Genomic DNA, 27,991 nt, shown 5'->3' on the forward strand with positions numbered 1-27,991 from the left:
CTGTGACATGAAAAATGCTAAAAAGGACAAATGAAAACTTGTATTCCTTCCCTTAGATTTGATCGATTCTGAAACAGACCCAGTATGAGCTGCCAAAATAAAAAGTTGAAATCAAATTAACTGCTGCCCCCTAACAAGTCTGATTTAACAATGAAACATAACACAGTGAAAGACAAAAAAAAAAGAGACATCAGTTGACTGGATGTCAACAGATAAGTGCGACAAATGTACAAGTAATGAATAGCTTTTCAAAAAATAAGAATCAAACCTTTTTTCAAGGCACAAGAAAATGGCTGTATATGTTTAAAGTGTAAAACAACTTAAAGAAAATATCTCCTTTCATTACCTCATGTTGGTTCAGTATAAATTCTTGGTCTACATGCCCTTGCAGGCATTCAAATGGCTTTCAAATCCTGGGCACAATTACAAGCATACAACATTTTTCATGTCTAGTCACTGACTTATACTATGGGTTTCAAAACCCTTCTTCCGTCTTTGCACCAATGAAAAAGTGTTGCATTTAGTTGGCACTGGCACATTGTGTTTCTTACTCACCAGCACTGTTTCTAAAACATGAAGATATAAGTTGAGTCTTTTGTTGAAAGAAACAAAAATTGCTTCCAATGTAAAATGTAAAGGCACCATATGTATGCTTTTCTTAGCAATCAGTTTGTAGAAAGTCAGTATGGTAGTCTGTCTCTCTCTCCCTTGACTTAAAGCTAACAACAGACAATCTTTCCCTCTCTTTGGCTAGTTCACACTGATACTGTTTTCTGAATAGATATGCCATATATGGCAAAACTAGGTTAGCAGTTAACGTAAGGCGCTTACATTCAACAGGGCCCAACTTACAGGTAGAAGTTGGCCTATAAGACACTTACTTTTGTGAGGCTGCTACATTTTCCTGAGAGGACAATTTATTGGGCAACTAATAGAGGGCAACTAATTAGGCAATTGACAAAGCCTGACCAGGCAGATATTTCTGTCTGGATACACAAGTAATCAGAGACAGAATTGGAACTGGCTGCTTTCATCACAATGAACTGAGAGGAAAAGGAGGAGGAGCCGATTTCATGCAGTCATACATGCCTACTCTGCTGCCAATTTGAAAATGGATCCCCAAACTGTTTTCTACAGCAGGTATAGTTGAAGACCACACTCAGACCCTCACTTGAACAATTAGGGATGTAGGTGGAATTTCAGAGGTGCTGAACAATTGCACTTCTACTGGCCTCTGCTTCACTGAATATCATCTAATTCTAATGAATAAATCTGTTTAGATCTTTCGCTTCTTGCCTTACAGGAGGATACAATGATAAGCACGTCAGAAATTTTGACGTACTTAGAAATCTTAATATTGCTGGCTACAGAAAAGCATAAAACAGGTAAGATGATTCTGTTACCTTCAGTGTGCTAGTAGCAGAAATGGATTTGAAAGAATCACAGAATAGTTAATAGTTATCACCACGTCCAGGTGGCTTTTGAAGGTCTCCAAAGAGGGAGACTCCACAATCTCTTCAGGGCAACCTGCGTCAGTGCTCAGTCACCAGCACTAAAGTGCTTCCTGATGTTTAGACAGAACATTCTTTTTCATATTGTGTTCACTGCTTCTTGTCCTGTCACTGGGCACCACTGAAAAGAGCCTGGCCCTGTCTTCTTTGCAACCTCCCCTGAGGTGTTAAGATAATAAGATGATAAGATCCCCCCTGAGTTCTTCTTCTGAGAAGATCTGATCCCCTTCTGAGATCATCTTCTCCTAGAACTGGGAACAGTACACCAGGTGCAGCCTCATAAAAACTGAATAGAGTTGAAGGATCACCTCTCTTGACCTGCTGGTGATACTTTGCCTAATGCAGCCAAGTATACTGATAGCAAGTTGATCACCTTTCTTTTGTTGTCAAGTAGTACTTTATTGTCCTGGAAAAGATCCGTGAAATCAGTGTCTGGGAGAACTGTAAGATTTAACATGGAATAATATTTTCTCAGTGGATAGACATTAATTTTTGGAAGAGGCTAATCACTAGCAAAGACTCACTACCAACAGAAATTCAGAAATAACAGCATAAGTCCTTCTTTTTGAGAAAAGGAAGAATAAGAGATGCAGAACCATATTAAGCCTGAAGCACATATCTAGACGTTATTGTTATTATTATTATATATTTCCAGTGATTTCAGAGTTATTACTGTTATTTTTCCAAGCTTTAAAGATCAACCTATTTCAAAACTACTTCTACTCTATTAAACTTATAACTCAATTTGTTTAGAGTGTAAACAGTGCAAATATTCTGAATGAAAAAGAGATTTCAATAAGTTATTTTAAAAATGATAATTATTCCTGGAGAGGAAAAAAAAAAAAAAAAGGGAATTTAATTCCAGCAGGAACTCTACAGCAAGCCAATTTCTGCTAAAGGCGAACCTCATCCACAGATAGCTAGCTGTCCTTATTTCTATCAGTGTTTTTTGCAACTACTTACTCTGAAGATTTTATTGCTCGCCTGTATGAACAAGAGATGGACCTAGCATTTATACTAAATGAGGCATTTGGTAAAAATTATTACTGTGGAAAGCTACTGCCAGATTATTGAATGGTTATTATATGGTCTTAACAACATCCCTTGTAATGGATCTGGAGAAATTCCAGTAATCCACCAGGACTGGTTGCCCTTTTGTTTTAATTGCACATACTTCTAAGGAAGTGGTTGAATCATGGTTTGATATCAAATTACGAAGTTAGACTTTCAGTCTTATAACTGGTCATAATCAGACCTGTGCATATAAATATATAAACAATGTCAACAACTGTTTTGCTTCTAGTCTGAAAAATATTTAAAGTAGAAGGAATCATATTCATATTTGAGAAACCCATTATTTTATATTCATAAATGAAAGTGAGAGAGTGGCACAACTCTGGTCTTATCTGAAAGCTGAAAACAATAGTAACATGAACAGTCCTTGAAGCAACACCCTGATTTTTTTCCTTGGTCAGATGACAACCCATTTTTGTTTACTTTTGAGAATGATCATATAATGATGGATAATTATGAAGAATTCTGTTGAATTCTGTTCATTCAACAGAAGGATGTCTTAATCACCTAAAAAATAAGCAATCTGCATAACACAATCTTTTTGAGTTATGAGCTGATGAGAAGTGCTAACTGATGAACTATTTGATAGCGTCATCAAAGCAATTTGGCTTCAAAACTGAGTTGAGTAACTAGGGAGTTAATGTTTCAAAGGTATTTTTATGGGATCAATTCAGTATTTACCATCTAGTCTTGTGAGAGTGTAAATTTCATGTCAAAGAGAGAGCTTTGTAGATGTTTGCTCAGTGCTTACATCTTTCCCACAGGAAAATAAAAATAAAATAATAATTAAGCATAAATGTAACACAAGCTGCACATACAAGCAAGTCCCCTGAGTAAAGTACTGTATTTAAAAGAAAAGAAGAAATGAATTCCCACACAGAGCTTTTGGTTATGACCTTTATAAATTATAGATTATTCCATTTCATTAAACTGCTCCCATACCAGTGATGTGTTAGCAGATGGCAAAAAAAAAAAAAAAAAAAAGCAGAGGTTCTGCCAAAACAGCTTTTAATATCATTTAAATGAGATTTTAAAACTTTGCCACTGTTGAGAAACTTTTTTTCAAATCCTTGCCCTTCTGATTTTACCAGATTACTAAATGTAGGTGTGTGCTTGTGAGAGTAACCGCTTCTCTCTCGTGCACAGATAAATCCACAATGCAGAGTACTCAGAGTGTGTCTGGGCGATGCATTGACTTACAGCCATGCAGACTGAAGCAGGTTGTAAGATTTGAAGCTGCAAGAGGTAGACAGTAACGTTTGCCCAGCCGTGCCTACGGGTAAGTTGAACAGGAGTTGTTAAGAATGAAGAAGTGTCAGTGGGTTTGATCAGCAGGCAATCTCAAATGGTTCTGAATGAATTGGACGGTCTTGTGTGTCAGCTCAGGGATTGCAATATCTATGATGTGCATGGGATAAGAATGCATGATCATGCACTTCTCCTTCCAGGCATGATAATGATAATTATGATTATCAATGATAGTGATGATTCAGTCTCCTTCTGTGTACAACTATCTGGAGAGATCCAGGAAGAGCTGTTAGATCGTAATGATCCTGCTCTGGGTAGGATTTCCAAAGTAATGGCTGTAGATTTTCCAAATGGAAGAACCATCTACCACTCCCTTGACTCAGCCCAGGATTAGCATCAATCTTTTATTCTCTGTCTGAATTGCACCAACAAGAGCTTTTAAATTGAGCTCCATTTTGTTAACACACATACATGTGTTAACATGTTCTGGGATCTAAAAAGCCCCTGTAGGAATCAGTGTATATTTTTCATATAAGTATGGGACCTGCACACAGCAAAGGAGAGAGAAATATGTATATATAGAGAGAAATATGTGTGTATATGTATATATATATATTTTTTTTTTTTTTGAACGGGGAGGTCCATGAAAAAAAGGTGTTTGTGGAATCAAATGTTTGTGGGGGGGAAGGTTAAGTAAAGAGCTCAGCTTGCACTTAGTCTTGAACAGCTCACTTTTCCATGTAACCTAATCAAACATTTGGCCTATAATTTGTCTTTTCTTGTCAGGTTTGCCATCTATCATCTCCATCTGGAGCTACCTTTGACCACTCAAAAAAATAGTAAGCATTAGATCAGGTTGTCCAGAAATCTGTTTTACAGCCTCCCCTTCTTCTTCAGTAATATGCCTAAGTGTTAACAAAGCCTTTACCTAATGCTAAGTCTTAGCTTTTGTTTTAGTAAGAACAGGCATTTATCATGGACAAATAATCTATTTCCTCTAAAAAATTATTTAATTAGCATACATTTTTCATAATATAAAGATTGATTAATATTCATTAGAGTTAAAAAGAAGTTTTTTGTTGTTGTTTGTTTGTTTCCCCCCCCCCCCCCCGTCTCTGGAGATTTTATCTATGATTAAATACAAAACAAAGAACAACTGAGGATTTGGGCTATTTCCAAATGTTTAGGCATTCAGCTGCAAGATAATGTATAAGCCACACAGTTACTTAAAAGGTTCTGATCTGAATGCTATTGAGGATTGTGACTTGTGAATTATAAGTTAAAGAGAATAAAAGAAAAAAAAAAGAAAAAAAAAACAGCACGCACATAAAAACATAACAAAGGCATAATTATAGCAAGTGTTCAAACCATTTGCAGTTCAAACTATTCTAATTTGGTAACAGAGCAGCTGATTACACTATTAAGTTATTTAATAGACTGGGTCATTAGTCATACTGTTCCGTGCAAGGAACCTCACATGCTATGAATCCCTCTGTCCCTACAGTCCTACTCTATCCCTTGTTGCTGCTTTTCATGTGGGAGCCTCCATTATCTAATCAGCATCATTTTGTCTTGGAGATTTTAAGCTCCATCATCCAGAATCTGAAGGGGATTATAGTCCTAGTTCTAAAGTGATTATAGTCCTCACAAAGAGCTGTAGAAAAGAAAGTAAATATCTTATTTCACTTTCTCCTTCTTTCTGTTCTCTATCTGTTCTGTAGAGGAGCACTTGTATCCACTTCACATGTTGGCTTTCTGCACATACGTTATTTCTTGCTTTACTGTTCATCTCTAAGAAACTGAAAACTTCTTATTTTCCTTTCTTTATCTTCTCTAGTCCTGAATATATCCTTTTCAGTTCCCCAAATGCCCTTGTTCTGTGCCTTCTTCAAGTGCATTCAAGTGCATCTTTTACTTCCAAGATGTCCTTAGCCTGTTCTAGGATGTGCTGATCAATGTGTTTTATTTCTTACAAGAAAGATATAAAAGATCACAGATTACTTCTCATTGCAATAACTTTTTTTTTTTTTTTTAATCTCATAAAGCTTTATGGAAGAGGAAATTGCTCTTCACACAGCTCTTGTGATTATCTTATTTAACATGAAGTGTATATTTCTTGCCTTCGTTCCTCTTTCAAACACCGGCAAATGGCAGTTTCATCACTATACACTCTAGTCAAAGGTTAAAGTGGATGTGGTTGTCCTTGTTCAAAGACCATTCCATACAGCTTGTTTGGCAGGCTCAGGAAAAAACAAGAGAAATCAACCCAAGCAGGGAAACATTATGAAAACATTGCTCTTTTCGCACCTTATTCCACAGAGTTAATACACATTCCACATTTACTCAAACAGGCGATGCATCATGTCTACCTGTCTGCTTTATTTTAGAACTAGTAACTGTTGTAGGTCAATGATTCTTCTTTCTGTTTCAGATTCTTAAATTAACACTTTTTCCCATTTAAGCAGGTACGACTTAAATGTATTCCACTGACCTATCCTCAGACTGATTGTGATAATGACGAATCCTAAATCTGTGAAAGAAAAAGCCTAATCCCTAAGTATGATTGATTCGAAGTTATAAAATCAGCTCGTATGACTAGCCTGTAAGCCAAGCCCAAAAGATTATTTTAAAAATCTGCATGTTATGCTCTCTTGAGGAACTCCTGTCTGTCTAAGTACAACTAGAAGGTCCAACCAGTTTGTTGAGTATACCAAAGTGCTGCATACAGTATAAAAAAAAAAAAAAAATGAGGAAAACTAAGATATACTGTCAAGAAAGGTAATTAAATCACTCCTATTTTGTGTCTGTTTCTGTAGAGCCAGTAAACTTCCAGATACCTACTGACCTGTGTAAAATAATATGACAGTTGTCACACTGTGATATTTGGGTGGCACTGTCACTTGAGCCATCGCCTATCTTTCTGGATTGAGATGGGTCATGAGGTAGATGCATTTGAAATTCTTTTGTTAAAAGCCTTGTTAAAAGCTTTAATCTTTCCACATAATTTCCACATGAGAATGTATTTTCACATCAGAAGTTTGTAAACTTCCAAAGAGAAGTAGGAAGAGGGAGAGGGTATGCATAGGAAGGAGCTTCCAACCATATGACCAGGAAGGTCTTCTGCTGGGAAGGCAGGCTGGAGCCATGGTTTCAGCTCTTCTCCAGTCCTGCTTTATTTCCTTTTTGTGAAATTGCCTTGGGAACAGCTCAACTGTAAAGCAGGTTTGGCTGCAAGTCTAGACATTGGTATAACATCTGGTTCTTACACAGATTACTACAGAAAGATGTCTGTCTTATTCCTCACTGACCACGTCACCACTGAACTGGCAGAGAGAGTGGGAGAATATTGAGGAAGGGCAGAAGCTTAAAGCCCAAGTAAATAACCAGAAACGAAGAATGTTTAGACTATTTGAAATGATCATTTTTAATTCCCCCACAAATCCCTGTTTTGCTGACAATTCCATTGTGGCCACTTTTATGCACTAGGATGCTTGCTGTGCTTTGTTACTTAAAGGAATTATTTCAAATTTTGACTAGCAATCACATAGTATAGAAAACATGTCTGTAAGGGATTAGAGCAGAATGCTGGCATTCTGTCATACAGAGTGCATCACCACAGCAGGTGAGCAATAATCATCCAGAAATGTACTGCCACACATATCTGGTTACTTACGTTAATTCCTTAATGTGAATTTACAGAAAATCTGCATCTAATTCATCTCACTGTGATACAGAGTGAATCACACAGTTCACACATTCATACAACACTGGAAGCACCTACATGAAAATTCTTGGTACTGAACTTGTTTTTCCATTTCTGTTATTTCACATCGTATGGTACACTGACAGATTTTCTTTAAAGTTGGCATATGTTCTGCATAATCTACAGCAACAGATTGGACACTATATTTTGAAATCATTTTAGTGTCTTCTCATCATGATCCTGCGATAAAACCCCATAATTTTAGCCACAACCAAGTCAGGCGAGCTTAAGAATTCTCTGAGGCTGCTGGGATAAATTAGTTGTGAATAATAATTCCTGTTCTATGTCCTGTGCTAAAATCCTGAAGTACAACTGTACCATCTGGACTGTAACAACAACTCAGTTTGTTAATGGTAAGCAAAGGAGGTATACAGGGACCTGTGCTTTCACAAGCAGTACAGCATGTTGATCACTGTGACAACAATACAACTTCCATTGCTAATACAATTAAAGTTAATTAAGATACAAAAGCAGGGATGATTATTTATTCTCAGTAGTATTTTAACTGCCTGTAATTACTATCTATATATACCTGCGTGTCATGACATTATATGCACTTACTTACACTCTTCGACCACCTGTAAAAAGAGAATGTTCCTTAGCTTTGGTGTTCCCTGTTAATATGATCTCAATTTGTGGGTCTAGATGCAATACCAAAATGCCTAGGTGAGGAAGGAAAGACTGAAGGAAAAAAAAAAATGACATTCAGTGTATCTATTTCCCAAGTATAAGTGTAACACTAATGTGACTGTTCTTCTAATGTCTTTAAAATACTGGAACTTAACTGCAATGGTGTGGGCATTCAGCTGGCAGAATGTGGGACTAGGAACAGTTATCTCCAGGCTGATGTGACACAAGAACTCGCCACACTGAGTACCTTTCAACATGTCCTTACAGAGAAAATTGTTCCCTCCTTGCTATCCATTCTGGCTAATGATGAAAAATGCCATCATTCACAACTTCACATTTTTTCCTCCAACCAAATGGCTGAAGTATGCAGTAAGAATAATTCAGTGTGACAGCTTATCTTTTTGCCCAGTGGGGTTCTTCACTGAAGTGTGGCTGTGAAAGCAATTTCCATGTTGATGAAGACCGAAGCCTTTATGATTCAGAGTGAAACAAGTAAAAAATAAAGCCAGAGGATCCCAGTATCACGGGCACAAGTGTCCTCCTGTTTCAAAGGAAATGAAATTAAACTAATATATAGCACACATGGTGCTTGGCCAAATATAGAAATGTTATACATAGTGACATATTGTGCCAGAAGTGCTTGTAAAATCTTATTTGCAGATCTCACTAAGACAGCCATGAAAATCCAGTCAGATCTAAAAGCCTGACATTATTACTTCTTAGCAGAAGTGTTTATTTTAAAGTGCAAACTACAAAGAATTAAATTTAATCGTGGGAGAACAACAAACTAGATGGCTTCTCAATCTTAAAAAAATATTAGTATGCTATTCTAATTTCCAATGATTATACAATTGTTACTCTGCTTGCAACACAGTGCTTAGAAAGCACACATGTAAGACATTTACTTTATAGAGTTTATATAAATAAATTTGTTATAATTCATGTCTTTATTATTTATATATAATTATATATAGATTATATATTTTTATACATGATGTATTTAATATAAATAAAGGGCAATATCAGGGTCCAAGGTGGCAGAAGAGAGAGGAAGAGTGAAAATATCTCTTCTTATTTAATAAACACATATCTAAAATTATGTTGCATTATAGTGTATAATAAAACAAAAATTTTTGCCATATAAAATAAAACCGATGTAAAATACATATTAAATATATAAAATACATTAATAGTTCAATACATTGTAATGTATTTCATATAATACACAGCATATAGAATTGTATTATATAAAATATTTAAATTTGTTATATAAGTAAATTGCTTGGCATTTAGGAAGCCTTAAGTTCTATTTTTCAAAAATGCATTGTATTGGTTTGATTCTAATTAACTTACATTATGAATTAATTGTAATTACATTGTAATACATTATAAAAGCCTAATTCTGATTAAGTTCAGATAATGGAATTACTTCTGATAGACACTGGCATAAGTGGGATCAATACAAACTGTCACATAAGCTTAGATAGGGAAGAGCAGAGACTTAATCCCAACTTTTTTTTTTTTCATTTCCAAAAACATTCAAAATAAAACTAATCAATCCAAACTAACAAATTCTAACAACAGAGGGCCTTTCTAGTATCAGTAGTATTGGTAGGAGACAGAGCAAATTTTTCCCTGTGACAGCAGTCCTTCTCTTACTTCTCCGTTTTGCTATGACTTCAACTCTCAACTTATCCAGGAGAAGCAGCAGTCGAACATGGCCTGACATGACAGAACAAGTTACTGCTACTCCACAATGCACAATCCTTAACACTGATATTACTAAAATTGTTTACCGGGTCTCAGTGGGATGAAGTTATAAAGTTAACCTTCTTCTTAGCAACCTGTATGGAGCTGTGTTCTGTAGCTGTGGCTAAAAGAGTGTTTGCAATACACTAGTATTTTCGCTGTTGCTTAACAAGGCTTGCGTAGCATCAAGGCTTTCTCTCCAAGAATAGAGAACTCTACCATTTCATGGTCACTCTGCCCAAGGCAGTGCCAACCACCACATCTCCCACCAGTCCTTCTCTGTTTGTGAACAGGAGGTCTAGCAGGGCACCCCCTTTAGTAGGCTCACTATCCAGCTGAGTCAGGAAGCTGTCTTCCACGCACTCCAAAAGCCTCCTAGACTGCTTCCTCAGGGCTGCATTGTATTTCCAGCATATATCTGGGAAGTTGAAGTCCCCCATGAGAACAAGTGCTGGAGATTGCATGACTTTTGCCAGCTACTTGTAAAATTTCTCATCCATCTCTTTATCCTGCTTTGGCAGTTTGGCAACTGATTACCAGTGGCATTCCCCAGGGGTTGGTGTTAGGGCCTATCCTCTTTAATGTCTTTGTTGATGATTAGGATGAAGGAATTGAGTGCACCTTTGTTAAGTCTGTAGACAACATGAAGGTGGGGGGAAGTGTTGATCTGCTGGAGGGTAGAAAGACCTTGCAGAGGGATCTGGACAGGTTGGATCAATGGGCAGAGGCCAATGGGACGAGGTTAAACATGGCTAAGTGCTGGGTCCTGCACTTGGGGCAAAACAAACCCATGCAATGCTACAGGCTGGGGGCAGAGTGGGTGGAAAGCTGTGCAGAGGAAAAGGATCTGGAGATGTTGGTTGATGCTCGTCTGAACGTGAGCCGGCAGTGTGCCCAGATGGCCAAGAAGGCCAACAGCATCCTGGCTTGTATCAGGAATAGCGTAGCCAGCAGGACCAGGGAGGTGACCATCCCCCTGTACTCTGCTCTGGTGAGACCACACAGTATCACAGTATCACAGTATCACAGATTTCTAGGTTGGAAGAGACCTCAAGATCATCGAGTCCAACCTCCGACCTAACACTAAGTACTCCACTAAACCATATCGCTAAGCTCTACATCTAAACGTCTTTTAAAGACCTCCAGGGATGCTGACTCCACCACCTCCCTGGGCAGCCCGTTCCAATGCTTAATAACCCTTTCGGTAAAGAAGTACTTCCTAACATCCAACCTAAAACTCCCCTGTCGCAACTTTAGCCCATTCCCCCTCGTCCTGTCACCAGGCACGTGGGAGAACAGACCAACCCCCACCTCTTTACAGTCTCCTTTAAGGTAACTGTAGAGAGCGATAAGGTCGCCCCTGAGCCTCCTCTTCTCCAGGCTGAACAAGCCCAGCTCCCTCAGCCGCTCCTCGTAAGACTTGTACTCCAGACCCCTCACCAGCTTGGTCGCCCTTCTCTGGACTCGCTCGAGCACGTCCATGTCCTTCCTGTAGCGAGGGGCCCAAAACTGAACACAGTACTCGAGGTGCGGCCTCACCAGAGCCGAGTACAGGGGCACAATCACTTCCCTAGACCTGCTGGCCACGCTGCTTTTTATGCAGGCCAGGATGCTGTTGGCCTTCTTGGCCACCTGGGCACACTGCTGGCTCATATTCAGCCGACTATCAACCAATACTCCCAGGTCCCTCTCGGCCAGGCAGCTTTCCAGCCACTCATCTCCCAGCCTGTAGCTCTGCTTGGGGTTGTTGCGCCCCAGGTGCAGGACCCGGCACTTGGCCTTGTTGAACTTCATACAGTTGACCTCAGCCCATCGAGTCACATCTCGAGTACTGTGTTCAGTTTTGGGCTCCTCACTACAAGAAGGACATCGAGGCCCTGGTGCGTGCCCAGAGAAGGGCTATGAAGCTGGTGAAGGGCCTGGATGACAAGTTCTATGAGGAGCAGCTGAGGGAACTGGGGTTATTTAGTCTGGAGAAGAGGAAGCTCAGGGGAGACGTTATGGCTCTCTACAACTACCTGAACGGAAGGTGTGGGGAGCTGGGGGTCAGACTCTTCTTGCACATAACTAGTGATAGGACAAGAGGGAGTGGCCTCACGTTGCACCACAAGAGGTTCGTGTTGGAAATTAGGATAAATTTCTTCTCAGAAAGAGTGGTTAGGCATTGGAACAGGTTGCCCAGTGAGGTGGTGGAGTCACCATCCCTGGGGGTGTTTAAGGAAAGGTTGGACATGGTGCTTAGGGACGTGGTTTAGTGGGTGATACCAGTCGTAGGGAGATGGTTGGAGCAGATTATCTTGGAGGTTTTTTCCAACCTGAATGATTCTATGATTCCACACACCGCTGTAACACCGTTCCCCAGTGTCAGTACACTGGGGATGGGCAAGATTTTGGGAGGAGAAACAGCCAGGACGGCTGACCCAAACTGATGAAGGAGAGATTCCATACCATATAACATCATGCTCAGCAATGAAAACTCTGGGAAGTGAGAAGAAATACGGGATTTTTCATGGTCATGGCATTTGCTGGCAATATCCAGACACAGTTTGTGGAATCTTCATAGCTGGAGATATTCAGAATGTGACTGGACATGACCCATGGCAACCTAATGAAGCTTTGAAGTTGGCCTCACTTTTAGCAAAGGTTGGAGAACATGAACTCCAGATGTTTCTTATAACCTGAACTATTTTAAGATTCTATGGTCTCATAATCTTTGCTTCTTTCAAAGCAGAATTTTAAAAAGCCATTTTCAACCTCCCAGCAGACTTGCAATTGGTTTAAAACTTAGGTAATTTTCATGAGAAGCCAAGCTGTCAGCATTTGGGAACTGTGCCACTTGCTCCTTCTGTGTCTTTCCTAATATTTTTAAATTTACTTATTTATTTATTTATTTACCAAAGAACAAGACACTGACAATCAGGAGCAATAAAAATCAACACAGGTTGAATAGGTAAGCCCCAAAGAAAAAGCCTACCATTGTATAAACTGATAATTTCTTAATTGCTGAATTATTTCTAAATTACTCTTCTCGGGAAGGGGGGTGGGGGGTGGGAACGACACAGACAAAACCAAGCACTATTTTTATCAAGTTCACGCCTTTATTAAATGCATAATTCTGCAAACGTGTACACCTATTTTAGTTCTCTGAGGAATTCAGTGGTAGCAGAAGGCACTAAAGCTGGAAAGCACAGCTTCCAGTTGCAAAAAGATTGCTGTAATAGACATCTAAGAAACTGATAAAGTGTGTATCTATTCAGACAGCTTTCTCTATTCAAGGCAGCCATATTATTGACCTGTGCACTGAATTTCACTTACAATAGCTTTTCACCTCTTCCTCTGCCTGAGAGGGTGGATACTGGAGGTATGCCTTCCACTATACGTTCACAACCTAAAGCCATTATCTCCAAGCATGACACCCACTGCTAAAATGGTGGGACTGCACTGAGACTATCACTGGCAGTGTCAGAAATACCTTTTGTATAACACTGTATAATTTTGGAACATGCAGGAGGTGTATCAGTGTATCAGAGTATCAGTGATGTCTCTGCAACTTACCTGTCAATAATTGCACACATGTCAATGGTTACGTTGGCAAAGCTTCCTAGCTTGCCTTGCTCTACTGCTTGCAAATCCACCAGCTGGTCATCCACATGAATAAACTGCATGCATCCTTGAAATGAATGCTGAAATAGCGAGTGATCCGAGTCATTCATCTGCATAGGAAACCCTGGAGAGCAGCAGAAGAAATAGCATTATTAACTTCACATAGTGTTAATCAAGCCAGTATTTTTTCACAACAAAATATGTTTCCTAGACAAGAAAAAAAAAAAAAAAAAAGTGGGTAAGGAAATATTACACAGTTATTCAATTGCATTGCAATGTTATTGATTTAAGTCATTGGAACTACCTGCAAGAATTTATACAGTACAGTTGATGATTCTTTCATTAATTTTTGTCCACAGTGTAGAATTCTTCTGCTACTTTTCATCTACTCCAGCCCCCTATTACTGTTTCTTGTTACTTCTCTCTTTATAAACAGACTAAGGGAATTGAAGAAGAATTAATCTTCTTGCTATACTTCAGAGACCACATTCCCTTTTCTCAGATATTTTTATGGCATGTATTCCATAAAGTGACTTTCCAGTTTGGCTTTCTCTGGAGCAATGTAACTGTAAAATAAATACTTCTGCTGGGAACTTCCTGCAAACTTAAAACTAGCCCTAAATTCCAATCTCCAGGCCTACTTCTGAGAAATCTGAAGACATTGTGTAGTGTTTTCATTTTTGTTCTGAATGCTCTCATTTGCTCATGTCTATGAGCTCATGTCCCAACCGACCCTGAACGTGTGCGGGATTTGCTACTCCACCTGGATCCCTACAAGTCCATGGGTCCGGATGGGATTCATCCCCGGGTGCTGAAAGAGCTGGCGGACGTCATCGCGGAACCTCTCTCAATTATTTTTCAACGATCCTGGGAATTTGGAGAGGTCCCGGTAGACTGGAAGCTGGCAAATGTTGTGCCGATTTACAAGAAGGGTCAGAAAGAAGACCCTAGCAATTACAGGCCTGTCAGTCTCACGTCAGTGCCTGGTAAAATCATGGAGAAGATGGTTCTCGAACTTATTGAGGCTCACCTGGGGGACAAAGCAGTCATTGGTCCCAGCCAGCATGGGTTTGTGAAGGGTAGGTCCTGCCTAACTAACCTGATTTCCTTTTATGATAAGATCACCCGTATGATGGACCAAGGGAAACCAGCTGATGTGATTTTTTTGGACTTCCGCAAGGCTTTTGACACGGTTTCCCATAGGATCCTACTGGACAAAATGTCCACCATACAGCTAAATAAAAACATCATACGATGGGTGAGCAATTGGCTAACGGGCAGGGCCCAAAGGGTTATGGTAAATGGGGCTGCGTCAGGCTGGCGGGCGGTCACCAGTGGGGTCCCTCAAGGCTCCATTTTAGGGCCGGTACTTTTCAATATTTTTATAAACGATCTGGATGTAGGAATAGAAGGTATTTTGAGCAAGTTTGCTGATGACACCAAACTTGGAGGAGTTGTGGACTCGAATGAGGGTGGAAAGGCCTTGCAGAGGGATCTGGATAGGTTGGAGAGCTGGGCGATCACCAACCGCATGAAGTTCCATAAGAGCAAGTGCCGGGTCCTGCACCTGGGACGGGGAAACCCTGGCTGCACATACAGACTGGGCGATGAGACGCTGGAGAGCAGCCTAGAAGAGAGGGATCTGGGGGTCGTGGTAGACAGCAAGTTGAATATGAGCCAGCAGTGTGCCCTGGCGGCCAGGAGGGCCAACCGTGTCCTGGGGTGCATCAAGCACGGCATCGCTAGTAGGTCAAGGGAGGTGATTGTCCCGCTCTACTCTGCACTGGTGCAGCCTCACCTCGAGTACTGTGTGCAGTTCTGGGCACCACAGTATAAAAAGGACATGAAACTGTTGGAGAGTGTACAGAGGAGGGCTACGAAGATGGTGAAAGGCCTGGAGGGGAAGACGTACGAGGAACGGCTGAGGTCACTGGGCCTGTTCAGCCTGGAGAAGAGGAGACTGAGGGGAGACCTCATCACAGTCTACAACTTCCTCGTAAGGGGGTGTCGAGAGGCAGGAGACCTTTTCTCCATTAACACCAGTGATAGGACCCGCGGGAACGGGGTTAAGCTGAGGCAGGGGAAATTTAGGCTCGACATCAGGAGGGGGTTCTTCACAGAGAGGGTGGTTGCACACTGGAACAGGCTCCCCAGGGAAGTGGTCACTGCACCGAGCCTGTCTGAATTTAAGAAGAGATTGGACTGTGCACTTAGTCACATGGTCTGAACTTTTGGGTAGACCTGTGCGGTATCAAGAGTTGGACTTGATGATCCTTAAGGGTCCCTTCCAACTCAGGATATTCTATGATTCTATGATTCTATGAAGATGGTTTATAAGAGATAAGAATGAATTAAAGTCTTGCCTCAGGGTAAAACTCAGGGGGACAAGATGTTTGCATGTAATTGTTTAACTTAATGCCCTTCAGAAATGAATGTGGCAGTTTACCTGAGAAAAGTGTCCTAGGTAAGAAAATTGAGTGCCTTATCCACTACATATAAATCTTTAACAATGGACTCCCTGAAAAAGCCACAAGAAAATCATTTAAACAGAGTGTTTAAGAAGAGAGCAGTAAAGAGGAGAGATGGGCTATCAACAATTTGTTAGTAAAGAAGTTAAAAAGACTGAAAAATGTGTAACGGTTTTGCAGACTTCAGCTAGGAACATGACTAGCCATGCAGTTATTGATAAAGGTATAAATTTCACACACATTTATTTTGGTAGCTAAGACAAATTATACAGCTCATATTCATTCTCTCGCTTTCATACCCAAACCAATGCTTTACCACCTTCTTTAATAGCATGGAAATAGCTGTATGTGAAGACAGGAGAACAACAGATTATGGAAATGATCCAGGTTAAAAACAATCTGATAACAATAGCAGGAAGTAGGAGGAATGAGCATCATTTTAAATTCTGCTCAAGAATACAGTTTACAAAGTGCCACAAAAAGCATCGGATTGGCATAATGAAGAGGACAATGAATAGAGGGCAGAAACAAGCAACTGGGGGTTGTTGGAAGATGCTGCTTGATATGGCAACTATTACTGAAAACAACAACAAAAACATATACATATATATCTGTAAGTCTACCCCAGCATTTACTCAAGACACATTTTGACTGAAAATATTTACCAGCATATCTATATGACTAATAACAGTGACTGAAATTTTCTAAAACAGTCTTACCCATCAGCTAATACTACTGCTGCTAACTCCTATATTTCCCTGACTCACTTCAGAGTTCACTGGTGGCACCACAGGATTAATCAGGGATGTTATGGTCATTAAGCAGTGACCATGCTAAAAGTTAGCTCTGACAGGTATTTCAAGAAATTGTGCAAAACCCTGTAGGAGCAAAATTACAACGCTATCACAGGGAGCCATGAGCCATAAGAAAGATAAATAATCCACTCCCACTAATACATGTCATATGGAGAAGAAAAAGCTTCTAGCGTTGGCTAGGTAGGGTTGACTCCCATTTGGCGAGGTAGTGCACAATATGCTCATCAGACCATCTGTCTTCCACCAAAATTATTCTAATCCCAATGTCTGAGAATTGTTAATTTGGATTGACAGAAAAATCACGTTATAAGGACAGGATTTACACTTTCTTCCCAACATGAGCATTGGCTAATGACTTATCTGAGGAAAAGAAGATGGGAACTTCAGAAACCTGCCTCCTATTTTTTTAATTTGTTCTTTCCAGTGACTGATTAAATCAATTAATCTCAATTAATCTGAGGCTTTACAGAAAACAGAACAGAGAGACAGAAAATTGAAAGTTCGTCCTTTGCTGTTTGGTGAGTGAAAGTATTATGATTGCATGATTCCATCATGTGCTTTCTCCATTTACATTTAAACAGCTCACTCTTTCATTATAGTATTTATTTATTTATTTATTTTAAACTGTCACTAGAATTACCCTATGTAAGTAGAATTACCCTTCTTGGCAGGAAGCCTGTATGTCATCTTCTTGTTCAAAGCACTTCCACAATTCCTTTTTTGTAATATTAAATCCAAGGTTACCAACACTGATGTAAAACCTGCACTTAGTAACTTTAATGTAAACCCAGCAAAGTCAAGGAATTGTAGAGGTACATCTGAATGTAATGGAAGACTATCCACTGCTCTTCAAGCACTAACTACAAAATAAGCTCCAAGCTTAGAGCCATAATTCACTGTTACCACATCAAAAAGAGTATGATCCAAAGAATTAAGCTGGGAATGTATGATTGGATTCAACAATTTACTACTAACATTTGATAGCATTTGAGGACTGTCCACAGAGGCATTTCAATATGGTGAGTCTCAGCTTCAGAGCATCAGAAGCATCACTTCTTCACCTACACTACTTTAGCACACAGTTATTGCTCTCTGGGACACATGCTCAGCTTTGCTACTAGGTGAACCTTCAAACTGGAAAGCAGCTGCTCCTAACCTGACAACAGCATAAATCAATCTGTTACCCAGGGGAGTGGTCTACACTGAGTACTAGTCAGTTTGGGAGTATGAATTTTGCTATATCTATCAATGGATGAAGAGTATAATTTGCTCAGTCATAACTTTTTATTTGCCCATCTCCTTGCTACATCCTTTACTGTTTCTAGTCATAGTACGGACCTGGAAGAGGATTATATTATCACTATTATTTTTACTTTAATATATTAATATTAATATAACATAATATTAAATATGTAATATTTAATATACTATTAATATAATGCTATTATTTTAATATAGGATAATAATAAATATTTAATGTTGTACATCACCTTGCATAAATTGTGAGGCTGATTGGGTGTCAAGGCTTGTAAAATATATGCTGTTACTATAACAGATAGGTAAAGCAAAGAGATAATTTCAGAAAACAATTCCTTATCTATGGGAACTAGAATACTCATGTTTTATTTTTCAACCATATGCTTTCTCCATTCTCACAAACAGCATTTTTTAACAACATTTTTTTCTGGTTTAAGATTGTTGTCATAGCTTAGACAAACTCTTCAGAATACAGTTAATATACTGTTGTGTAAAGAGAACACCTTGTTATATTTTTATTTTTACATCTTGCTTCAACTGTAAGTTAATGATGGCACATGGGAAAGCAAGTAGATTAACTGTATATGTAATAGATACATTGTTTCAGTCTATTATGTATATAATCTAATACCCATTAAATTTTGGTGGAACCTGCACAGATACATTCTTTAGACAATTCAGACAATTCCAATATGAGTCACTTGGAGCAAAGGTGCATTTAAAACCTGGAAACGATCTAATGCATTGTGGTTTATTATTTCAATATATTATAATGCTTTTTCCTTCAAGATTTCCATTACAGAGACATGATTCACTTCCTGATCTTTCCTACATTGAATAAAATCTTAATTAAATGAAGTTCCATAGGCAAGGTTGACAGTAATGCTGTCACTGGAAAGGCCAAGCAACGGATGCATGATTTGGATAACATTGTATCGATTTTCTTGCTGACAAGAAAAATACATGCGTTACCAATCTGCTTATAAAGTGCAATTCGGACAATTCAAAACAATTTTGATGCTTAGGACTACAAATATACCTTAAACTCAGGTAGACTGCCTAATCTTGTAATTTTGATGTCTTTCTACCTTTTTTCTAAGAAGTCTGCATCTTACCAGTTTATTTTTTCACATTCCATCCCACAAAGAGATAGATTATCCTGTAAAGTTCATACATGGATTGAATATAAATTTTACCCAGAGTTCAATGATTTTTTTTTCCAGGACTTCACTCTGACATACCAAACATGAAACAGCTGAAAGTCTATATCCAGCTCCTAATCTTAATTCAAACTTGCAAACATAATTTAAAAATCTATAGTTTTGACTCGTGCTACTTTCCATGTTAGAAGAATCATTCTATTTTCTCATGGTATTTGACTCATGCGATTTCCTATGTTATATAACTATAGTAAAATAAATAAACAAATGATAATTGATATAATAAAATACCCACAAAGGGAAAACAGTATTACTTTTCCAGTGCCAAGATTTATTATGCCTATCTTCCAATTACCTAAAAATTTCTAGCAAAGAAATTATAAGAAATGAAGCTTAAGGTAGAATGTATTCAGTTTCATGGTATAATGATGAATAAACATATAGTCAAAGTACAACATTAAACACCTTAGCCACTGTTTCTGAGATCTGATATAAGATTGAAATACTGTACTAGACTTTTTAAGAGGAAATTCAAATTGTAACAGCACAGCAATGGTAATTTGTGACAAAGGAAATCTCTGGCATGATTTAACCTGATCTAATTTAAATTTCTAACTTAGAACAACAACAACAAAAAATGTATGTATATATAGAGAAAAGCATGCTTTGTTAGTGCCAAATTTTGAGACAAAAGGATGTTTTACTTCTAGTAGTCCCAGGGCACACAAGCCCTCCAGGTAAAACAGGTTAGCATTAATGAAGTCTCCGGTGGATTTCACGGAATATTCTTTGTACGTGTCTTTCATATTATGTTGGAAAAGTTTGACCAGATCTCTTAAGACTTGGCCAGCATTTTCTACTTGTGATTGGACTCCTGATGTGTTTTGTCTCCTCTGGAAATCTGATCCTGAGCCAGACCATCTCCTCTAAAAATATTTTATCACCAGCTGTCTGCTTATTAACTGGAACTAGTTCTAGAAAAGCATTGAGATTTTTCAGTCTCTCTGTATAGTGTCATTCCTTAACGCTCAGTTAGATTTTACTTTATACACTAATACTGGTTCAATGCCTATTTGAATGGGATTGAAGTCTTTACAAAGTAGCTTCTAGCACCTCTCTATCATACAAATGATACCAATTCAATATTACAATTCTCCTCTACCATGTGCCAGAGGAATATTTCCTGGAGCACACGTAAGATTTATCTGTAATAATGCTATGGTTATTTGACCTAGGCATACATATAGGTCATGTAAAGCATAAAAGGCTGTCTGAACATGTTATATTGGTATTGTTTATAAGTTGGTTCTTCAGGAAAGAAACAGACAGTATGCTACATGAGAAAATGCCCAAAAGATACTCAGGTAGCAGCTGAGAAATTAGCTGTGAACAGACTATCTTTAAGCCACAACACAGCTTGCGCAATTTTTATTTTATTTTTTCTTACAAAGATATTACCTGGCTAGGATGACAGGTTAGAGAAAAAAAAAAAAGAAAAGAAAAAAAAAGTAGAGGAAATACAGTAGTGAAGGCACTGACAAAGCAGAAACAAGAGCAAAGAACAAGGCAGACTATCCCTAATGGCACACAGGCAGAGTTACCTAAAGTACAAAGGGAAGAATAAGACTACAGTATAATCACCTCTTTTTAGGCTTTGTTGATTCAGTGCTTCTCTCTGATTGCTGTGGACCTCAGAGTGAACAACAGTATACTTTTTAGAATAATTGTTTTGAGACACTTTTCCCAACTGCTGGTCATGGAATTCAAATGATTTAAACATTTCCAGTTCCTTCCAGTTACATGTATGGTAATGGTAGTGGTTACCATTTCCTTCCAGTTACAGTTGGGAACTATAATGGTTGTAACCCAGGCTTTCAGGTTGCAAGGTTTGCATTTGTTTTAAATGAACTGCAGTGGGTCCTGAGGTGTATCCCACCTTTAACTATAGCATCTTTTTCCTTTCCTTTTCCTTTCCAATGCACAAGGACAGGTGCTCTTTTGTTGTTGTTGTTTGTTTGTTTGTTTTTCCCTGAGGTAACTACAAATATGGCATCTCTGCTATTTTCAAACCTATCTCCTGCAAGATTCACGTAAATATCAATGTCTGGTGGACTGTACCCGAGCTCAGATAAGAGGAAGTATGCACATAGCTCACCTCTGTTCTCAGATCACATGCCACCGGGACTACACTTTTCAAAAAATCCATGTATTATATCACTGCTGGGAGCTAATTAACCAATTAAGTAGAGCACACCCATGTTTTTCATTCACACAGAATGATTTCTGTCTTAATAAATACAAGGTATGTCCTAAATGCTGATATTTATTTAAATAGCTCAACTTCATAGCCTAGCTTAGATAACACTGCAATAGAATAGTAATAATTCTTGGTAATCTAAAAAAAACTTCTACATTCATAAAACCAACTACCTATTAGTGTTCTCAGACACAATTCCTCCGTGAAAAAAGACCTGTTGCAAACCAGGTATAATGTTATTTGAAAATTGCTGCTACAGACTTAACTTCCCTAAGAGATACCTTCATTGTTACAAATCTAAGCGTATATCCATGAACACTAAGATGGAAATGAACAAGGTCTTGGTGGTGGAGGAGAACAAACATAAGTATCTCATGGGACTGGTTTTACTGATTTTGTCTTTAGACAGGGAGAAGATTAGACTGATGTCTTTTCCTGCTTCACAACTGCATGAAATATATTGACTTCTACTATGGCTCTCTTCAAAGTTCTTTGGGATAAATGTTAGCCCAGATATTTGAGAGATGAAATAAAATACTCTTGCCTTGTGGGAAAGAAGATAAAATATTGCTGTCAGGTATTGCAGTGTGTTAAAAGCAGGAACATAATGGAAAATGTTAATTAAAATAGTCTTAAAAATACAGCAATTAATACTTGCCCAAATCACAACAGAAATAAGATGTTATCTACTCAATAGATAATTTTCCATCTTTTATTTGCCTCACTATTGTACTTCCCTTGTATTGGTTGGTGGCTTAATGGTGCATACTACTGGTTTTAAAACATCAGTATTTATCTGGGGTCATCAAAAAAAATTACAATAAACTGCATGGAGAATGACATTGATTGCATTCCAAGAGCATTGGAAATTTACTGATATGGGAATTATATTTTGTTGTTGTTGTTTGTTTGTTTCACAAAATAATAGGAAAACTGGATCATCTTGCTATCTCGATGTCTAAAAAATGAATGAAAAGGAGCATTTTATTTATTTTCTTACAACATAAATGTACTCCAAAAGACCTTATTTTGACAGGAAGCAATGCAAGTGGTTACCAATTCATATTATAAAAGCAGCTTACTTTAAGCTAAAATGAAGCAGTGATGCCTCATGATGAAAACTGGGTCTTATATAAACAAGAGTTCCTCTGAGGAAAGACCAATTTTTAAAGTGGTCAAAGGCTGCATTTTTTGCTTTTTCTGCAGAAACAGCTTGATCTTGTAAGTTTTTAAACACTTCCAATTCCAATGCATGGCTGAAATCCTAAAATAAGAAATCAGCAGGAACTTTATTTGTTTTGAAATAAAAGCTGTCCTCATATTCCTGTTTAGGCAAAATTTTCCTTCAAATGACAGAAATATGAGCTACAACAGTAAGATTCAGTTTTTTGACATGAAACAAAGCAGTAAGTATGATCTTTATCACCAGTCTTGGCATTCAAAATTAAGTCAATCTAACACTTTACTGCAATTTTGATCTTGTTTTATTGAATATCATGGAAAATACAGAAAACCACATAATGATCAAATTACAGCAAATCTGAACGTTACACTACCCATGTAATACATTCTATTTATAGACTTTCTATTTTATAGGAAAAAGCCCAGAATAAACATACACTAGATTTTCAAACTCACTGCCACTCTACTTCAACCAAAAATCCTTCATGAAGATAAAATGGGTCTAGAGACTGCTTGTATAACTATGCTTCAGGAGATCTAAGTAGCATAAAATAATCATCATTTACTGCCTTTAGAAACAGAATGATTTTGGTTGGAAGGGGCCTATAAAGATCATTTAGTCCTACCGCCGGCCATGGACAGAGACCTCTTTCCTTAACTAAGGTTGCTTAAAGCCCCCTCCAGCCTGATTTCAAACACTTCCTGGGATGGGGCACCTACAATTACTCTGGGTAACCTGTTTCTGTGCACCACCACCCTCATTGTGAAAAATTTCCTTGTGTTATATCTAATCTAAACCTACCCTATTTCAGTTTTAAAACTGTTGCCCCTAGTTCTGTCACTTTAGATCCTGGTAAAAAGTCCCTCTATCTTTCTTATAAGCCCTCTTTATGTATTCTAAGGTCACAATAAGGTCTGCCTTGAGCCTTCACTTCTCCAGGCTGAACAATTCCAACTCTCTCAGCATCTTTTCATAGAAGTTCTCCAGGCTTCTGATAATTTTGTGTCTCTCCTTTGAACCTGCTCTAACAGGTCCATGTCTGTCTTATGCTGGGGTCCCAGAGCTGGGTACAGTACTTCAGGTGAGGTCTCACAAGGGAATCAGTTCCCTCAACCTGCAAGCCTTGCTAATTTTGATACCGCCCAGGATATAACTTGCTTTCTGGGCTGCAAGCACACATTGCCAGCTAATGTCCAATTTTTAATCTACCAGTATCCCCAATCCCTCTGCAGTGCTACTCTCAATCAATTCATTATACAGACTGTACTAATACTGGGGATTGCCCTGACCCAGGTGCAGGACCTCACACTCAACCTTTTTGAACTTCATGAGTTGTTTTTTTAAGAGATGTACAATAAGGAGATTGCACTGTTGGTATTCATTTTGTAATCTTAATTGCTGCTTCTATCAATTTATTTTGCATTTTTATACACTACAAAATCCTGTCTACAATATCACTAAGATAAATTCACTTCAAACAAAAATAGGTCTACAGAACTTGTTGGAGCAATTCAGGTAATGATTCACTTGATTTACTTCCACTTACTTCCACCTAAGAGATTTATATTTTAATCAACAATTTGTTTTTCAGTCCAGTTAACAAAGGTACTGGAATGAAAACATTTGGTGGTGAGTGGCTGAACACCCAACCATTCTTTTAAACTAGCCAATCAAAATCTCTCTGGTGACCAGTGATAGGACCCGAGGGAACAGAATAAAGCTGTATCAGGGGAGGTTCAGATTGGGTATTAGGAAAAGGTTCTTCATCAAGAAGGTGATCGGGCAATGGAACAGGCTCCCCATGGAAGCAGTCATGGCACCAAGCCTGCCAGAGTTCAAGAAGTGTTTGGACAATGCTCTTAGCCATATGATTTGATTTTGGTGTGGTCCTGTGTGTAGGCATTTGGACTTGAGATCCTTGAGGGTCTCTTCCAACTCGTGATGTTCTATGATTCTATGAGCGTACCCGACAATTTGTATAATGATGATATATAACTTTGTAGTAAATTGCACCAGTCTGGAACTGAATTTTTTCTTTAGGTACCCTAAAAATGCTATGAGATAGGAAGATAAGTTGAGAAAATAAGCCTTTTATACTGAACTTCTGCATACATGGAGTTATATCTGTGCTTGTGTGTTTTGTTGAGTTGAGACTTGTATACTTTAAGTGTTACTGTTAAAATGTTCTGCCCTGCAGAAAGGGATCTGGGGGTACTGGTTGACAGTAGGCTCATTGTGAGTCAGCAGTGTGTCCTAGCAGACAAGAGGGCAAATTGCATTTAAGGGTGCATTAAACACACCATAGCCAGACAGTTCAAAGAGGTGATTCTCGCACTGTAATTATCACTGGTGCAGTCTCACCTTGAATATTGGGTGCAGTTCTGTGTTTCACAATATAAAAAGGATATTATGATATTTGAAAAGTATCTTAGCAAATCTGCTAAAAAGGTTGGAAGGCATGTCCTGTGAGGAGAGACTGAGGACATTTGGATTGCCTATTCTGTAGAAAAGAAGGCTGAGATATGATCTCATTGCTCTCAGAACTTTCTGAGGAGGGGAAGTGGAGAGGTAGGTGCCAATGACAGGACACACGGAAATTGCACAAAGCTGCACCAAGGGAGGTTCAGATTTGCTATAAGGAAAAATTTCTTTACTCTGAAGGTGGCCAAACACTGGAACAGGCTTCCTAGAGAGGGGTTGATAACCCATGCCTGTCAGATGTTTGGACAATGTCTTCTATTGGCCATAAAATCCCATAAAATCCGATAGAATATCGGGCATATTCTATTCTATTGATGAGACTGGACACAGGATTATTCTGTTCCTGGTGAAGGTCATTGTCAGATCATTTCTCCAGTAAGCTGAGATCCAGGTAAAGAGCAGCCTTGTTACAGCCTTTTAAGTTACAACCACTCTCCCTAGCTTATCATCCAGAAATTGCTGAGGGTGCACTCCATCCCATTGCCCAGCTTGTTTGTGAAAACACTAAAGAGTATTGGCCCCAGCATCAACTCCTGAAGAGCACTACTAGTAACTGGTCAACACTTCGACTTTACACTATTAGTCACCACCATTTAAGCCTGGCATCCAGTCAATTTTCCCCTCATTCATTTATCCAGATGATATTTCACCAATTTGGTATATGTATCATTGCCATAAATATCATGCAGACTGTGTTGAAGGCCTTTCTAAAAACAAGGCATACATCCACTGTTCTTGCCTCATCCATAGAGCTATTCATGTTATCATAGAGGACAATCTCAGGTATCTTCCTAAATTGCCATAATCTTTCAAAGATGATTGAGAGTAACCTTACAATAATATTAGTCAGCTTCATCAGCACTCTCGGATCCAGCCCACCTGATACAACAAACTTCTAAACATACAATTTGCATGTGCAGTCTTTCTAGGCTAATCAATTCTTTTTCTGATGTGGGCAATACTTAACCCCTTTGGGTCCTGACACTAGTTTCGGAGGCCTGGGAGGCCTGAAAGCAAACTTTGCCAAGGAAGGCCAAAGAAAGGAAGGTACAAAGTGTCTCAGTCTTTTCTGTGTCCTATCCCTAGGTCCTAGTGAGATTACAGTTTTCTTAATTTCCATTTGCTGCCAATATATTTACTGAAGCTTTTTTGCTGCCTTCAATATCCCTGGCTAGCTTCAACTCTGTCTGAGCTTCTTGCCAGTTTCCATCCCTGCATTCTTGGGTGACTCTTGGGTAGCCCATCCCTATTTCGGCTTGCTATGTTGTTTCATTTTTGCATTTGAGCTCAGTCAGAAATTCCCTTTTTCGTATAGCTATGATATTTCATTGACACAATATTAATTATTGTAATAGATCTGTACAGAAAAAAAATAAAAATATACAAAAACAATAAAACACAGAGTTGTCTTTCACTTTGAATGTGTGGATGACATTAAATTCCAAACATATATACATACTCTGTCACGTCTATTGGGAATAAAGGACAATCAATTATCATGTGATTTGCCCTAATGCCTACTTCATTCATATAATGTTTCTTGCAGGCTGCTGGAGTGAGACTTCTGGGTATTTTTGTTAAGTGCCAAATGTCAAAAATTGTGTGTTTTTTTTTTTTTTTCTACAGAGTTGGAACTCTAAGCAGCATAATGCATTGATAGTTAAAAGGAGTGTGGAATGCATCTACGGGAAGAGGACGAGAGAGGGAAGGATAAATGGAGACAGAAAAATTACATCTAACCTCTGTGTCCCCTCCTCCTTCTGTCGCTCTTTGTCTCTCAAGCACAGAAGAGAGTAATATTTACTTTGAGCCAATGAGGAAGAGAGGCAAAAACTTAGCTGAGAACATTCTCCACAAGCACTTCTATTCAGCTGGCGAAAGAGGGATGCCTTTCTCCACTCTTCCAGCCATACGATGTAGATATGCAGACAAAAGCTCTGTGGCAGCTTTATTAAAACCTTGTGCAGGACTATAATTCCATTTCCTGGGCTGAACAGACCTTCTGGCTTCAGGGAAGAGAACTGACTCCCTGGCAGGTGTTTGTGGAAATTGAATCAAGGGATGCAAGAACTGTGGATTTTTTTATTTTTATTTTTTTCTTGGTCTGTGAAATATAGGCATATGAAGAAAGCTCTGCAAAAGATGGAGAAACTGTCTTGGCAACTGAGGGATTCACCTGTACCTGAACACTGCTAAAAGGTGAAGTGCAGAATTTGGGAGACAGCTATATTGTATACAGAAGCCACAAGGTGACTTCTATTCAGAGTTGCTAACTCGTTCACTGAACACACGCATTCAATTCATGTTATTGAAATAACAGTAGTTTTTGACAAAGTAGAATGAACACAATGATTTTCTCTGCCTGTGGCACTGAGCTTCTGAATTTGTTCAAACTGAAAGATCAGCTTTTCATATCTTGTATCTAAAATAGTAAAACCAGCAAATGTGTATAATGGAAAGTACACATAGGAAAAGACAGTGTGACATTTAGCCACTTCTTAGTGAGATACTAGAGAATTAGATAATCTAAGCTACTTCATCAACTTCATATAGGTTTTCATATGGCTAAAATCATAGATATCACTGAAAAAAGAGGAACGTTTTTACATTGACACTTAAAGTCTGCAAGTCTCAACAAAACACATAAGCACATGTGTAAGTTCATGTATGCAGAAGTTCAATATACAAGGCTTATTTTCTCACCTTGTTTATCTTCCTATCTAGTTGGTATCATTTTCTTGAGAATGCGGCTTTAAATAAGACAGAGGACAGCTCTTGAGACCAGCTGCTAC

The 27,991-nt window shown here is 38.5% G+C and overlaps 1 protein-coding gene across 21 annotated transcripts in view; it reads right to left on the reverse strand.

Moving 5' to 3' along the window:
• Nucleotides 1–27,991, reverse strand: part of CNTNAP2 (contactin associated protein 2) — a 1,160,459-nt gene that overhangs the window by 439,065 nt on the left and 693,403 nt on the right. For all 21 annotated transcript variants that reach the window (XM_080582584.1, XM_080582595.1, XM_080582598.1 and 18 more), the window contains one exon: nt 13,531–13,702. In XM_080582584.1, the coding sequence (XP_080438710.1) occupies nt 13,531–13,702 (172 nt within the window). The remainder of the gene's footprint in view (nt 1–13,530; nt 13,703–27,991) is intronic.

The sequence above is a fragment of the Anser brachyrhynchus genome (genome assembly GCF_964034855.1).
Source record: "Anser brachyrhynchus genome assembly, chromosome: 2".
Taxonomy (NCBI): Eukaryota; Metazoa; Chordata; class Aves; order Anseriformes; family Anatidae; genus Anser; species Anser brachyrhynchus.